The following is a 16986-nucleotide window of genomic DNA, read 5'->3' on the forward strand; positions in this document are numbered from 1 at the left end:
TTGTTCAGATTCAAAATGAAAACAAACCTAAAAATCTTGGTATTTCCTATGATATGCCTAATTCCTGTCCAACTCTAATCAAAACATCTTTTGACCCCCCCCACCCCCGAAAAAAAAAAAGCTCAAGACTGGTTGGAAGATCCAAAATCATAGAAATGTAGGGCTAGAAAGGACTACAAAAGGCCATCTAGTCCAGTGGCTCTCAACCTCTTTGGGCCCAGGATCCATCTGTAAACTTTGATGGCCTATTGTGACTCAGTAAATAGATTTAGTATCAAAAGAATATGGCTCACTAAATATTTCTTGCCCACAATATATAATATACATGAATGTAAAAAGTACTAAATAAGTACACTGCGTATACCAGCATGTGGGCTCCTGCCGGGGGGTGGGGGGGCTGGCTGGGGTTGGTTCCTCCAAGGTTGTAGCGCTGATCACTCGAATTTTGGCCAGCCAGCCCCCTGTCATCATGACAGAGAGGCAGCTGGGCCAAACCTGAGCAGTGCTGTGACTCGGTGCATCAGGTCCCAGGTTAAGGGTACAACCATACTGTAACCTGGTTTCCTGACATGATGTATCAATGTAGATCAGGCTTAGGTGTCTTCCTAGGAACAATGTGCAGCACTAATGTTTCCTACTGTAGGAAATGAGTCACTGGTGCCTTCTCTATCTCCATTTAAGTATGGCTTGAAAGTAGAAGTTGCTTTTGGTTTAGGTCGCATCACTCTGGTTATCTTAAGAATATGAGTAACAATTTAATGGGGACAAATTTTATCTTCCCTTCTGTATTCACATCATGAAGGTGGACTGCCTCTTATTCCCATTTGGCTCAGTTATCCTCACCTGAAAAAACCCTCTTCACAGATTTGAAATGTTTGAAAAAAATGTATTATATTAAACTTTGAGGAAAACGATAATTCAAAGACCCTAGGGCATTTTTAGGTGCTTGTTATAGACATCAGTGGAACTTTCAGCAATTCCTTTCAAAATGGATTTAAGGGTCTTTCTACCAGCACTTACTGTGCAAAGGGGCTTTTATAAAACCATTTATTTGTTAAAAAAGATGCAAAAATGGACACATTTGTAGCCGGAAGAAATTCCACCCACAGTGAAGGACGTTAATCATCTTGGAAATGTTGAGCTTCTAATGTTGTTGTTCTATTGTATACATTTTTTTCATTGAGTTAAAATTGGAGATTTTCAAACTCTGAGCTGACTCTGCTTCCCAACCTTGAAATGATGCCTGAAAGCACCATAAGGTGTCATTTGGTTTCCAATCACTGGTCCATGTCACCAGGACCCCGATCCTCAAAGGTATATAGATGGCTAAAGCCCATTGAACTCAATAGGTATGAGGTGCCTAAATACCATTGCGGATTTGGACCCAGGATACCAGCTGTCCTGGGAGTCAATGAGGATTGCTCATATTCTCCAGTAGAACAGGTCTCTAGTAGCTGCAGTTGAGGCTTGTCACTGGTACTCAAGGCTCCTCCTAACCTTAATGACAAGCCTCTTTTGCTGGTCATGAGTGCCCCATCCCTTCCCATCTCTGATACTGTTGTATGTGCTCCTCTACTCAACAGAGCTTGCATGTCTCCAAATCGCTCCAACCCAAGTTCTGTTGCAGGCTAGAATGCACAATGCTGATTAAAGGTGGCAGATGCTGCCTAGGACAGTCAACGTTTTACGGCCCAATTTATTTCATGGCTTCCCCCAGTACAAGGCCCACAGCCCAGGCCACATGCCTCCAGCAATGGAAAGTCCAGTGGGGTGGGAGAAGGGGACAACAGTGTGTGTTGCACACCACCTCCACTCCACTAAGGGCCCAGAGTCCACTAGGGCAGCACGCACAGGGGTTGGGGCCAGATCAGCCAAGAAATACACTAAATCAGCACATCTCTTGGGCTGATGGGGCTCTGATGTAGCCATGCTTGGAAAAACTGTTCTCTTCTAGCAGTGTCTCCATAGGACATCATCCACAGCGATCCTGCCAGTTGTTCTCTCCCGGCATTGAATCTCCCATGAAAGAATAGCTGCCCCCATGGGTGAATCTGGCCCTGTATCTGGTAAATTAGTGTCAAGTCCCCAAAGGCAGAGGGACACTGACCTAGCCCAGTTCCTGCATTGTAGCAGGTTCATTCTTTCTAAACTATTCCCTATAGATAGGCATCTTTCCCTGGTTCTCAGCAAGGACAATGAATTCCCTATGCTGGCAGGCAGCCAGTGCCATTAGGCTGTACTGCCTTACCCTGTAGTGCTAAGGATATTGTGATATGTGGTTGATGCAGTGTAAGCCCATATTTTCCATGTTCCGAGACCCTCACAGGACTCTAGCTAGCCAGGAGCATGACTTACTTGCCATGGTTTTGAGACGGATCATGCAGCACACAAAATCGGGGAAACAGATTCTCATGGAGGAATCGCTGTACCTCAGAGCCATCAGATGGAGGAGCTGGTCATCGACAGCCAGGCCTATGAGCAAGATGCAGAAAGGGCAGCGAACATGATAGCAACAGGAAGAAGCAAGGTCCAGCCATCCTCTGAAATGGCAGGGAACGGAGGCTGCTATGTATGTCCAGTTTGTACACCTACCAGGTGACCCATCCCTGCTTAATGCCTCCTTGAGGGCCCTCACAAATAAAATCCAGTCAAAATTCCTTCCCAGCCTCAAGTCTGGAGATCACTTGCACTTCGTACGTGTGAGCAAGAATCACAGTAGTAAAGCAACTAATCCCATTCCCCTTTGTTAATCCATCGCAGGCCGTGGACATGTAAAGAGAGCGCTGACTATAGCCTTAAACGCTTAGAACCTGGCTACACTCAGGATCTCCTTGAGTCCAGACTTGTTGAAATCTGCCCTCAAGACTTCCAGGCACTGTCTAAGGATCCCACCATCCCATCTTAAACTTGTAAGTGGTCAGGAGTTTGGTGCGGGCAGTTCTGGGGTATGGCATGTACTTGGCCCTGAAATCCATCTCTGTCAACATCTCCCCATTCTTCAAAAATACCCCTACCCTTTTAATTGCAAAGGCATGCATGAGTGTATTCACTTGTTGGCCCTAGAAGGGTTGACCTACCCCCTGCCCTTTCTTTGCCCTTGTGCTCAGATCCCTTTGGCTAGGTTTGTTAAAGCTTTAAGAGGGTGGCTTTTCATTTTAAGTGGTTGGAAATTATTCCGTTATATCACTGAGCATCCCAAGCACATCATCAGGTTGATGCTTATGAACAGATGGGGCCAGTTCCTCATCTGGTGTAGAACAGCACCGAAGCCAATGGAGCTGTGCAGATTTACACCAGTTGAGGATCTGGCTTATTATCCTTCTTAACTGAGGCCTTAATGTTTAGGATAAGCTCCTGCTTTGCTGACTACTGATGGACTCCAGCAAAATGTTTCAACACATGCTTAATTGGGGCCTATATTTAGCAGCATTCTTGGGGTTAATTAGGCACTGATATGCTAATACTGGGTCTGATTATTCTCCTCCTACTCCTTCCCATCCCCTGCTAAGAAAAACCCATGCATGGGACGAGGGAGGCAGGCTATTGGGGAGAAGAATCTGGCCTGTGCAGTATGGTGTGGGAGGAAGCAAGGTGCTGGGGAACCAGAGTGTGTCTCCCCTTCAAAAACTGCTTAGAGGGCACAATGTGCTGAATTTGCCATTTTTTAAATATTCCTTGTTTATCCCTTCAGTATCTGCATGTGTGCAATCTTACTCCATAGTTTATACTGTAGTGCCTTTATTACAACAGTGATACATTTCAGATCCCTGAACTCAGAGCTTCTTGCTACACCCTGATGACACATCAGGAATTTCAGTCTCTAGAGACCATGTTATATCTTCCGCCTGAAAAAAAATCCACCAACTTTGTGGCTTCCGTTGATTACGTTTTGACTAGAGATCCCCATAGGGGAAAAATTTATATTCTATTGGCTAATGCAACTTAAATGGCCATTTAGCTAAATGGAAGAATCTCTAATGCAGATTTGTTGGACAGGAGCTTCCTCTGGGATATCCTATCGCATATACAAAATGTAACCAGATAGAACTAGACAAATTCAATCATGCAACAGAAACCGGCGTGCTTGCTTAAAATTGCAGCACTAGTCTAGCCAACAGAGGTCAGTGCAAACTAAATAAAAGGTCTTTCAATGCAGCTTTCTCCTATATAATCAGTCAGAGCCCTGGAGAGAGACTGAACGAACTAGCAGGACAGTGGCTGTTCAAGCTGCCTTGCTCCTTTCCCCAATCAAGAGAGAGCACCTCCAGGGGTGAGATGGAAATTCATGCTTTCTTTGGCCTCTTTGCTGAGCCTTATTGGCCTTTCTGCCACTTGGCAAATATTCATCATGAGCACCATCTCAATAATGCTCCAATTTATTCCTGTGCTGCAGGACCACTCAGCAGGGGAAATGGCTTCTTCCTGAAACATTCTCTTTGGATTGGTTACACGGGGAATGGACAGTGATAGTTTTGTCTTTGTGAGATGCATTACTCGCAGATTATGCCAGGAGCAGGATCTCACTAGATCTTCCATACAATCCCTCCACCCTCATCTTTCCACCCCTCTCTTCACAGCACAGCTGACCATACCTGCTCTCTGTACTGCATTCCTCAAATCTGAGACGTCCAGGAATCCAGAACCGGTTCCCTCTTCCCTCCTGAAAATATCCTGGAAACCGTTTTGACAGAATTCAGCTTCTTTCTTTTAAGCCAACGTCAGTGGTCCAAGCTTGTGCTATGACCTAGCACACTGGCCACTTGCCAATGCATTTCACTTTCTCCTTAATGAATTAGCTTAGTGGAAACTCAGTGCAACATCTGATAGGGGCACTAGAATAAAAAAGACAACTTTCCAGAAATCTGGAAAGCGGGGTGATCCTTGCTCCTGGACTGAGGGGGGCTTACTGATGGGGGCAGCGAGGGATTGATGTTAATGCTCCTTCAGAGCATTGGCCTGGCCTAGTGCACTGAGACAAGGGGAGAAAGAAGACAGAGGGGAGCAGTGATCACCTCGGGATATCCCGCTGCCAACAAAGGCATTGAGGTGGAACTGCAGGGTAAACACGTCTGAATGTTTATATAGGTGTGGCCTTTCATGTACTTCCCCTGCACTGTTTTACTTGTTCAAACCAAAGCTTGCATCTCCATGACTCTGTCAACAACACAAAGAGCCCATCAATAATGACTCATCTAAAAGAATAGTTGCAGACCTCATTTCTATGGCACTAGGTGGGGTGACATCCTTCTGTACACTCCATATTCTAAATACAATAGGTTATGTACTCAGCTCCATCAGCTTGAATAGGGCTACGCCCACTTATACAACAGATGAGGATCTGGCCTAGTATGTTTAGCTTGGCCAAAAGCCATCTTGTGAGATACTAACCATCACCAAACGTTGGTAGGATGTAAAAACCAAGCATGGAGAACAGTTGTTCAGGATAGCCCAAACAAATTTAATAGGGCGTAATAGGTGAAATTTAAATCAAGGAACATTGACTGTACCAGAATGTCTTTCCTAATTCTGCGGTGCCTTACTCTGTCCTAGAGTCTCTTAAAGAAGGTGAGGCCGGGGGGAGAGGGGGGTGGAAAGGAGGCCTGTTACAGTTTTGGCATTGTTTAGAGAAGATAGTGGAAAACCAAAGTCTGTATTGGCCAGGGAGCATGGACTTTCCATTGTTTGCATTATCCTGTGCAATTTGACTGGCCGCCATGAAATATGGCAATAGCCTTTTACAGAAACATATGGTGGATAATAGGTAATCCAGTCTAAGTGCTTGTACTCTTCAGGGATACTCACCATCTTGCCACTGCATATGAACCACCACAGTCCCACTGACCTGTAGAATTACTCCTGTGTATGTAAGTGCAGGACTGGGAACCCAACACCTTCTCTAACCTATTCCTCAGGATCTGCCATACAGGCAGAGCACTTAGTCCTTGGCAGACCTGTTCTTACCCTTCAGAATGTTTGACGGAGGCCTCGCAATCCAATATTTGAGCTCCCTACTTTTGAATTATAAGGCAGATGCTTTATCTATTAAGCTTCAGAGCCTTTGTTGCGGTCTTTCCCCCACACTATTTTAATTTCATAGTGTCTGCATCCCCTTGATTAAAAATGCAGCACTAGGTGAGCAAACAGGTTACTGACAGCTCACATGTACCTTGTACTTAGCAAGGTATTTCCAGAGGTGCTTAAATTCTTGCAGGGAGAGTCTTCCATTAGATTTGAGCTGCATCTGTGGTTAAGGCTTAAATGTTTAATGGCAGCTAATCTTGGGTTTCCTAGGATCAGGATACAGGAAGCCCCCCCGCCCCATGTGAAAAGAGCCCTGCTAAAGGAATCCTGCTGCCACGAAGGTTGGAATGTCAGGCTTTAAGCTGGGGAAGGCTAAGGTGTTCCTTGCTCTGAGCAGCAGTGTGAGAAGCTATAGAAGGCACAAAATAAACGTGACAAATTGTAAATGTAGCTGAGGGCCATTAAGCAGCAAAGTTATATAGTGCCTTTCACAGCAATGGATCATGAGGCTATAAATCCAATGTATGCATGGCCCCATGGAAATGCAGCCACCTTTGGGGAGGAGTAAAAGGTGCTGTGGTCTAAATCCCCAACCTCCTCACTGGTGGTTGGGGCCCACTGGGCATTACCTGTAGCTAGATTCTGGGTATGTCGACACTGCTACTGAACTTGATTGTTGCACAGATAACTGCAAATGTAGGTACTTAGGTTGCTAGCCCATGCTGCCACAGCTGCACTGTTAGCATAGGTAACAATAGCTAGATTAAAGCTAACCCAGGTACGCCTCCCTTTGTCTTCTCTGAACATACTGGAGTGGGGAGCAGCCTTGCAGTCATTCGCAGGCTTGAGCTGGGAGGGGAGGATAGAGCCTCCTCAGCATAAGGTGTAGACTAGTCATAGCCCCATTCATGGTATTAGCCCCCAAGAGCCACACGGATCTACCCTATGTTGCACCTGCTCCTACACTGGCACAAGGCATTTACATGCAAGGCTGACCGCGCCCCCCCACCCCCCCTGGTCGGCGGCAGGCAGGCAGGCTCAAACCTGGGGCTGCTGGAGCTTAGTGCATGAGCCTCTACCACATGAGCTAAAAGCCAACTGGCTCTTAGCAAAGGCTGTAGAGCAGACTCATCAATCAACCTCCCTCTCTCTGTGCCACTAGATGGGACAGAACACCACACCCACAAGGTGTGTGGGTTCCACACACTCCGCAGTTCCATGAAGGAAGTGCACTGTCTGACCCTGCGTGTCCTCCTACACTGCTCTGTTCCCTGCAGTGAGACTGCCTCTGGCCCCTGCCTCTCTCAGGGCTGCCGAAGCCGTGAGAACGCAAAGCCCCCTTAAAGAGTAAGTGGGTGGTGCTGCCCTCAAACTTGGCTGAAAGAGGCTGCTCCAGTCTTTAAGGGCCCGTACAGGTTACACTGCATAGGGAGTGGGTAGCAATGTAGTGAATGAAAAAAATCCATCTGGAATAAACATGGAATGGGGGGTGCGGGAGTAAGTGGGTGGGAAAAGTGGCTGTGTCAGCACCCTCCATGCGTCCTGCATTCCGTGCCTGTCGAGGGTGCAGTAACAGGAATGCTGGAAAGAAAGCAACTGGCTGCAGGTCATTTTTATTCATTTGCTGCAATCTGTAATGGTCTGGCACTGTCTCGGAGTTATTTGAGGGCCCGGAACAAAAGGACAGCATGAGAGCGTACAGCGGGGAGAATTTATGTTTTCATCAAGGAGCTCTCTTGTTTTACAATGGCCAGCAATGCATTTCCACTGTTGTCTTGTTAACAGTTGGAAGACTATGCCATCCATCTAACTAGAAGAGGTATACCAAAGGATGAATAGTTTGCCAGGCGTTCGCCTGTGATTCAGCAGTGACACATTGCTGCTGGCCACTCCAGCCCTGGCTGATGTCAGGGGAAAGACAATCATAGCTTCATTGGTCTTGACATAAACTTAGAGCAGCAGGCTTGGCATTCCAGTTCACAGGCAAGCCAAGCTTGGCAGCCTTAGAGGAAGGATGGGAAGAAGTAGTGTTAGGTTGAGCTATACAGTGGATCTTAGTGAATCCCAACCTAGTCCTTTAGAAGCTGTGACGTGTCCAGGACTGGGGCCAAGGCTTGTTAACCATAGTGCCTGGAGAGTTCGGAAGATGAGGACTATGTAATTAATAGAATAGGTTTTAAAGTAACTAGGGAAGGGCCTACAGCACCCAGCGAGCTCCTGACAGCAGATCCCAAGCCCCAGCGAGAGGGTGCATAGTAAAGCCCTGCATACATTGCGGGAAAATTATTTGATGCTTGTGGCCAATATTTATTTGCAGGTTGTTCCAGGGGGAACAGCTGAGCCACAACTGAAGGAAAGGATGGGCTGCACTGCAGGGAAGTTTTTTGCCTTTGCTGAAAGGATACATCCATCAGAGCTAAAATGCCTCTGCATGACTCAAAGCAGAATCCTCCGCCCAGGCTGGCCATTTGATCTATAAGAATTGACAAAACAAAAGTGATCAGACAAAGAACAAAAGACACCCTGGGTTAAGTCTCTATCTCCAGAGAGTGGGGCTCCAACCTGGTCACTGTTAGGACGGGTAGGTCGATCTTAGTCTTGCCCCGACTATCATATCACTAAAGGACCCCCAGGACCGGGCACGGGATGCTGCCAGTCGGGCCTGAGGTGTGTTGGAGAAGCTGGGGGGGGGGGGGAGGGGGAGAAGGGGTGTGTGTGTGTGTGTGTGTGTGTGTGTGTGAGAGAGAGAGAGATGTCTCAAATGAACCCCTTCTGAGGGATGTCATTCAGCAGCGACTGAAAGGTAACTAGGTCCCATAGAAATTTGGTGATCTCTCTCCTCTACTGTTGTTTTACCCCTCCTTTTCGGTCTCTGTCACATGCTGTATCCCATATCTGAGAGGTAGGGGGAGTGGTGCAGGCCAGGACTAGCCTTCCACCAGGGAGTGTTGCAGGTGGGCATGGAGAGGACATGGCAGAGCTGTGTGAGAAATAAGGAGTGGGAGCAGTGTGAGGACCTGTGACTGGATCCCATAAAAAAGCAGGTATGCTGCAGATCATGGAGGGGGCCCAAGCAGAGCTGTGTGTTGATCTAGTCCTGGATCGTCAAGGCACTCCGCAGGTCAGGAGGAAGGGCTGTGTGGGGACCCAGGACTGGAAAAAGAGAGGTGCTGCTGGTCCCACTAGAGAGCGCGCGGAGGCGCAGGGGCATGCCAAAGCTCAGCAGCTTAAGTTGCAGCAGCCGCTCTGAGCATGCGGACAGCAATGTGCTAGGAAAGGCTAAGTGCCGAGCTGGATTGGAGCTGTGCAAACATTATTTTTTTAATAAAAATTGAGCATAAAGGGAACCCCAGAGAGGTTTTTCAGTTCATCAGAGGCCTACCAATCCTACTGAGCATTTTCCTGGGACCATCAGGGTTACATCTATGGCTCCATCTAGATCACACTAGATCCAGGGTAGGAAAACACCATTAACTGGATCATAAAGAGCTTTACCTTCCAGGAACACTTCATTGAGGAGCCTTTGCAGCTGCGAGGCATTGATGTCTGAACCCTAATGCAGAACAAAGCACACGAGTTTATAAGCACCAGGCTTCCTTACCCTCCCGCACCCTTTCCTTATTCTTCACTTGCTTACACCATTGTGAATCAGGAGTAACTCCACTCATGGCAGTCGAGTCACACAGCTGCAAATCTGGTGTGAGCTCAGAATCAGATCCTTGACTCCTGCTCTACATTGATGCTGTAGCTCTCAGCTGCCTGAGTCATGTAAAATTTTACTGCCCTGCCCCTAGCGCTCCCCAAGGCCCATCTAGGGCATTCTGTGTGACAGACTGTGTCATTTTTCACCTTTATGCATTGATATAACTATTAACTGTGAGAGGTCTATTGTGTAAAGGCTTTTGGCAGTGATTTTTCTCTTGACTAAGTCAAGGAGTTCTTTTATAACAGTTTATTAAACCATTAAGAGCATCTCCTGTGAACACGCACAGCTTGGCTCAGAGAGAGCTGGAATCAATTACTCAAATGCTGACTGATATCTGCTTTCCAAATGCAGCAAGTGCAAGCTGGAAACCGTTCTGATCAGAGGGAAAAAATATCCAAGGATTATTTCTAATTGCTTGTTTAAATAAACCCCAAACAATCATCCCCTAATATGGTGAGCCGTCCATTCTATTCCAGCTCTCTCTCCTACTTTTCTGTGGATTCTGGCAGTCAGATCAATGCTGTTTTGAAGGTATCCACTTAAGGAATGCTAAGCCCACATTTCCAAAGACATATTTCTACATGGAGTGATAGCAAGATGGGAGGTTTTTCTTTTTCAACTCCACCTGTCTTTTTATTTTTTCAGTAATCGGCTGTATTCAGGGTACCTGTTTAGCGTATCTGAGGAAGATGTTTTCAGAGGAGTTGTCTTGACTCTGGTTGGGTATGTCCTGGATCACAGCAAAACATGTACATATGCAAATTAGTGACAAAAGCCATGGGAGCCAGAACTAGAACCCTATTATCCACATAGCTCTGTAGCTGCGTGCAGCACTTTAGAATGGACAAGGTCTGTACAACAAAGCACACAGGGCTGCCTCAGAGACCCTGCAGTCTAAAGACAAGAAGAGAGACAATAGTGATCAGGCAGGAAGTGGTGTGTGGATGTTTTATAACTTTGTAGAATGAGGGATTTTTTATTTTTTTTTTTTTGGGTGGGGGGAAATTCAGAAAGGATTTGAAGAAGAGGGGGTGAGCTTGGCCTCTCTTAAGCGGGAGGATGTTCTCAGCATAGGGAACCGCGTGAAGCTAAAAAGTAAGTAAATGGAGGCGTCAGGAGGAGAGAATTTTAGGTGGCGTACAGGAAATGGGAGGTAATCAGGGCCAGTTTGTCACCTGGTGCAAACTGATGTCACTATACTGAAGTCAATGGCTTGCCGCCATTTTAGACCATGTTAACAGTTGGCCCATAGGCAGGGATAGAGTTGTGGAGAGCTTTGGAAGTGGAAGAAAGGGGGAAGCCAGTGCATAAATTCAAGAAGAGGAGTGGAGAAGTGATGGGAGCTGCCTGAGAGGAAGATTGCCTAGACAGCAGTGAATTAATACTTTAGGGCCTAATCCTAACATACATGTAGCCTCTGACTCCAACGGAATTACTAAGGACCACCCACCTGGGTGAAGTTTGCAGGATTGGGTACTGTACTTGCATATGGCAAAATACAGGTTGTTGGTTAGTGATATTATTTAAGAAAAGTGAAAGGTTGTTAGTGTAACTGGATAATAGCATAAACAATAGGTTTCTCTCTCCATAACAGGGCTTAATAGCTGACTGGAAAATTAATGACTAGAAAGGGCTTGAGTCTCTCACTTACACTATTAACTTCAAAGGAGTCACTCCTGGTTTACACTACTGTGAGAGAGCAGAATCAGGTGCAGCCCAAGCTCCAAAGTAGAAGAGGACTGTACTGTAGAATGCACCATAGTGCAGAGAGAGAGAATTCTGCAGCTGGAATGACAATTGTACTGTACCTGGGCTGTAATTATCTGGGCCTGATTCTGAGCTCCTGCTAGTTTAAGAAGTGTAATTCCATTGACTTCTATGGGGTTACACTGGTACAAACCAGATAATTCAGAATCAGGTCTAGACGCTTGCAAAGACCAATTGGATCACCCAGTCTGACAATCAGCTTTCCGCAGATCCCTGCCTTATATTAGATGGACAAATCCCTGTGTGGAAAGGGGAGAGAATGCCATGCTGGGGAATGTGATAGTGCTACTGTCTAGGGTGGAGTGAATGAGTGATTATTGAGTTTGGTGGCCCAACTAAAATGAATCAGACGAAAAATTGTTGTGGAAATATTTTGTTTTTTCTCACTGAAATGAAAACACAGAAATTTTGTTTCTTGTCGAATGACAGGTTACATTTACTTTTCATGTGATTTTTACAAAAATTAAATCTAGCTACATTTCAAAATGAATCATCAATTCAAAATGGAAAGCTGCACCGTTTCAACTTTTTCCATCTTCCCTCCCCTTTGTTGTTCAAAACTAGTTATTGAATTTGATTGGAATTCAGAAATAGTTTCAGGAGATCCTAAAATTTAACTCAGCTCTACTGCTGACAGCGATTTACTTGATGAAAATGCATCTGAAAAACACAAATTAAAGATTAAGGACCTGATTCTGAAACTGCCCCTCACATGGATAGATTACTTATTCTGTGAGTACTCCCTCTCATAGCTCAGTACAAAGGTGGCAGAGCTGTGCCCAGAGACATAAGAACAGCCATACTGGGTCAGACCATAGTCATTTTTCACATGTTCCTACCTTTGGTATCACTGGGCTGAGCCTGCTTTTCAGGTCCCTAAAAAACACCACAAGAGTCACATCAGTTACATCATCAGTTACATCTGATGAAGTGAGCTGTAGCTCACGAAAGCTCATGCTCAAATAAATTGGTTAGTCTCTAAGGTGCCACAAGTACTCCTTTTCTTTTTGCGAATACAGACTAACACGGCTGTTACTCTGAAACCTGACATCAGAAAAAGACAGCCTTCTAGCATTTATTTGCAGAGAGAGAGAGAGAACTCTAAGAATGCTTGTGAATCCCAAACACCCTGTGATTGTGCTGACACTTTTCAGGTGTTTTGGTTCAGAATCACGCCTTCAAACTTTGTCTAATCATCCCTGCTGCATTAGTAAGCACAGTGGGCCTGATTCTCTGCTCACACTGGTTTCAAACTTTTTCAAAGTCCACTGACTTCTCTGCAATCACTCTTGATTTACACCACTGTAGGGGAGAGGAGAATCCAGGGCTGTGTGTGCAACTGCAGGACTAGTTTGGCAGCGCTTTCACCACCGGGAGGCATGAGGGGGTCCATCTCTTCAGTCAGCTCTTACATGAGCAAAAGCTCCTGGTTACCTTAACTCGAGCTCTAACATTATGAAATGTCTCTAATTTTCCTATAGCACATGAACACAAGATGAACATTAATTAAAGGCAAGAGGATACCTGAGGACATTTAAAGGCAAATTTAAACCAGAGCACATATTTATGGCCAACATAAAATTAACCTGTGGACCTCACTGCTACAGGATGTTACTGAGGCAAATACAGTTGCAACTCCTAACATTCCAGTTTTGCCTTAGATGAAGAAACAAGCTCACCTCAGGCTTTGCAGTATTCCCTATGAAACCATATGCTTGTTATAGGGCAGTAGTTCCCAGACTGGGGTTCCAGTTGCCCCTAGGATGAGCTACCTGGTCAAATGATGATAGCTGCTCCTCCACTTTTCCAGCTGCTACCCTTACTGTCCATGAGTACTAACTTACTACTCAGATAGAGGAAGAATGGCCCAGGGGTTAGGGTACTAGCCAAGGACACAGAAGACCTGGGTGCAACCCCCTCCTCTGCCACAAAGTTCCTGTGAGCAAGTGACTCAGCCTCCTTGTGCCTTAGTTTACCATGTAACATGAGGATAATAGCAAGGGGATAATAGCCCTACCTTGCAGGGGCGTTGCGAGGATAAAGATTGTGAAGCACTTTGAGAGCTCCTGCTGGAAAGTGCTATATAAGAGCTAGGTATTATTACTACTGTACTCCCAGGATTTGAATGAGACTGTGTGTGGAAGACGTTACTACTGAATATGAGTAAGAGTGGCAGAATCCTGCTCACTGGAAGAAGTTCAAAACACATTGACCCAGACTGTGATTCCCTTACTCACAGGGATGGGCAGTTACTCACATGAACAGTCCCAGTGAAGTCCAGGTAGCCTAGTGATAGCTTCCCTCATGTTTCTGTTCCAGAAAGAAGCAATTGCTGTAGCTGGCTTGGGGATGTTTTGCAAATGACAAATGAGAGAGGATGTGTCCACAAGACAATCTCATTAATTAAGCCATGGGCCATGTTGTGTAAAAGCTGTGGAACCCCACTATAGGGCAGATTGCAAATAACAAGGCAATGCCACTGTGCAATATTATCTAAGGCAACTTTGTCAAGTGTGAATGCTGTGGCTTAGATTTTTTTTTTATGAAGACTAGCCATTTCTATGAAAACATCTGCATTTATGCTGACTAGGATAAAACTTCCACCCGGTGTCCCCAGATCTACAATATTATCCTTGTGGGTGGATCCGTAAATCTGTGTGGAGTCCCATTGAAATTAATGGATCTATGCAGTGAGTCCGCCCACATGGATCAGACATCAGGCACATGGATTGTAAACTCCTTGGGCGAGGCACCCTTGTCTTTACATACACTTCTTGAAATGGGGACCTGACCCTGACTGGGGCCCGTTGGTGTGACAGCAGTATAAATATTAAAGAACTACTAATACAAGCCATCAGCCCTCCTTTCTTAGAGCAGGTGTCCATCCCAAGCTGGAGGGAAGTCTCCCACCGGCATACAGTATGGTGCTCTATTGGGGATACTCTGTTCTGGAGTCATTACTGAGATGCTCCTAAATAAACCCTTCCTCTGTTCAGCTATGGCAATTCCTGTGTACCCATCTGTGTGCCCAGCCTAAACTCCTAGCGTTCCTGCCAATACACTCCTGTCACTAACCTCTCTCTTTGCAACAAGCTTCCACAAAACATTCACATAAAACACCACATTAATGACCCATGTCTTAGATGTTCAGAGACAACCCTGGAAGCTGGAAATAAGGTATATATAAGTATAATGATCTTACTCATGGTTGTCTTGGATCCTCAGGAAGATTCGTAGGAGGAATTCAGCCTCTTGGCCTTCTTCTGAGGTGGCTGGAACAACAACATAGGTCCCGGGGCTCAAGAAAAAGTAATTGGTGACATCACGGGTCGACACATTGAAACCGTACTTCAGAACTTTGGATTTATACTGAGAGAAAAATGCAACTGGCAATCTGTCCTTCAGGCCCTGGAACTGAAGGAAATTATTAATTGTACCATGGCAGTCCTCTATTCCCACAGCCCCTTTCATCCACAAAAGTCTGAAATAGCTTTTCATATTCAATCCTGCATATATGGGAATCACTTCACTCACCACTGCAATGCAATCATCTCTGGGGTGGAACACGGCAGTTAACAGTGCACAGCAGCACTACACAACAGTTAGGGAAGTGAAAAAGAACTGGGGGGATTTTAGGTGGGTGGAGTGTAGTTAGTTGATCTGGAATGTGCCAAGAGAGTGGGGTGAATACCCTAATTCCGGTGAAAATTTCCTTGGCGTATGTCATGTACATGAGTGCTCAGAGCCCCAGTTAAACATTTCATCCAGAAGACAGTGTCTTTAGCAGCAATGCCATCCTGGTATCAATTCTCATAAGGAAATAATGTATCCTGATCTTTCTTTGGTTATTCCAATACTTTTGCGGAGATGAAACAATAAATATAATGTAACAGCTGTTACTGTGATGACATGTAAAGATAGCGTAATAAAAATCCTTACTAAACAAATTCCCTCAAATACATTGGAGTGTATAAATTCCATTTAGAATGGCTATACAGTGTGACACAGTTATTTATGAGCCATGCCTTTGGGAGAAAATAGTATAAATCTGCTATCTTGGGGGAGGGGGAAAGACTGTGGGCTTGTCTAGACAAGCCGTTAGAGCACAACAAGCTGGTGTGTAAATCTACACAGCACTGGCTTGCTGTGCACTAACAATCTGCCTGGACTCTGCTACCATACACTAAAAGTTCCCTGGTGCACTTTGATCTACCCCGCTTTGAAATGGGAGTAGGTGAATGTGCACTAGGAAATGTCCAGTGTATGATTCCATGGTCCGCATGGACAGTTAGTTACGGGGCAGGCTAGTGAGAGGTAGATTTACACCCCATCTTGCTGCGAAATGAGTGCTTGTCCAAGCCATGTTATAGAGGACATGGGAGCTGTCTGGACTGCAAGGCAGATCCACAATTGGCGTAAGCTGAAATCAATGGAGGTGTCATTTGGCATCTGGGTCTTATTCTGAGCTCCTGCTAGTGGAAAGTGGAAGTAACTCCCATTTACGTCACTGAAGGTAAAACTGGTGTGACATCAGAATCCGACCCTAAATATTTACCTAACTCTATCACATAACATGAACCCTCTGTGTCTGTCTATATATACCCTGCACAGCACTTCCGTTATCCTGCCAACACATAACATCCATTCTGCTTCAGAGTGATGATATGATGCGTCTCAATACACTGTGAGAGATTAATAATGATATTGCTGTTCTGGGAGTGAACTTGGTGAACTTTAGTACATGCTATAGTCAGACCTAGTGCCAGCAGCTCCAATGTAAACTTCTTAGGCCTGGTCTATGTGGGAAAGTTTTTTCAGGATAACCTAAGGAGTGAATCTAAACCAATATAGTTACAGCAGTATAAACCCCAATGTAGACACACTTATTCTGGTATAAGAGTGTTCAGATGGGGGATTATATTCCAGTATAACTAGTAAAACCTTCCTGTGTAGACAGACAGACTTACACAGTTCTGTTACTGCCCCTTGCTTATGACTTGTAGCAACCTCACTTCAGTTCTTGAGCTTCCCATTATAAGGGCCTACACTGTATCAGAATTGCGAGGTGTACCAGTATTCATGCTTGAGCTAGATTTCTGGTAAGATCCGAGCCACAGGCAAATGTCCACTGGAGACTATACTATACCACCAAACTGATTTCACTTGTGATTTAAGTCAAATCTGAACACAGGAGTTCCAGAAATGAATTGTGAGTGATATAATGGAATAATGCACTGACTGGCCTCCTGATTTAAGGTTAATTTGAGGGATAGCTCAAACACCTAATATCCAGATCCTCCATGGGTATAAATTGGCAGAGCTCTACTGAAAACAATGCAGCTTTGGCAATATGCACAACTGAGGGTCTGGTCCCCTGATGGGAACATTAGAAAAGTTTTCAGCATTGTGCATATGTTTGACATCTTCAGACTTAGGCCACTAAACCATCTCTTTGAACTAGGTTTCATGTTTGAAATGTCTAGATTCCCTTG

The 16986-nt window shown here is 45.3% G+C and overlaps 1 protein-coding gene across 1 annotated transcript in view; it reads right to left on the reverse strand.

The window, feature by feature from the left end:
• Window positions 1–16986, reverse strand: part of CAPN13 (calpain 13) — a 50316-nt gene that overhangs the window by 2253 nt on the left and 31077 nt on the right. The window contains exons 11-17 of the mRNA XM_077812190.1: window positions 14697–14908; window positions 12334–12370; window positions 10395–10457; window positions 9517–9574; window positions 8427–8494; window positions 4593–4671; window positions 2356–2472 (exon numbers count right to left, since the gene is read on the reverse strand). Coding sequence (XP_077668316.1) covers window positions 2356–2472; window positions 4593–4671; window positions 8427–8494; window positions 9517–9574; window positions 10395–10457; window positions 12334–12370; window positions 14697–14908 — 634 coding nt within the window. The remainder of the gene's footprint in view (window positions 1–2355; window positions 2473–4592; window positions 4672–8426; window positions 8495–9516; window positions 9575–10394; window positions 10458–12333; window positions 12371–14696; window positions 14909–16986) is intronic.

Source organism: Eretmochelys imbricata, chromosome 3 (assembly GCF_965152235.1).
Source record: "Eretmochelys imbricata isolate rEreImb1 chromosome 3, rEreImb1.hap1, whole genome shotgun sequence".
Classification (NCBI taxonomy): Eukaryota; Metazoa; Chordata; order Testudines; family Cheloniidae; genus Eretmochelys; species Eretmochelys imbricata.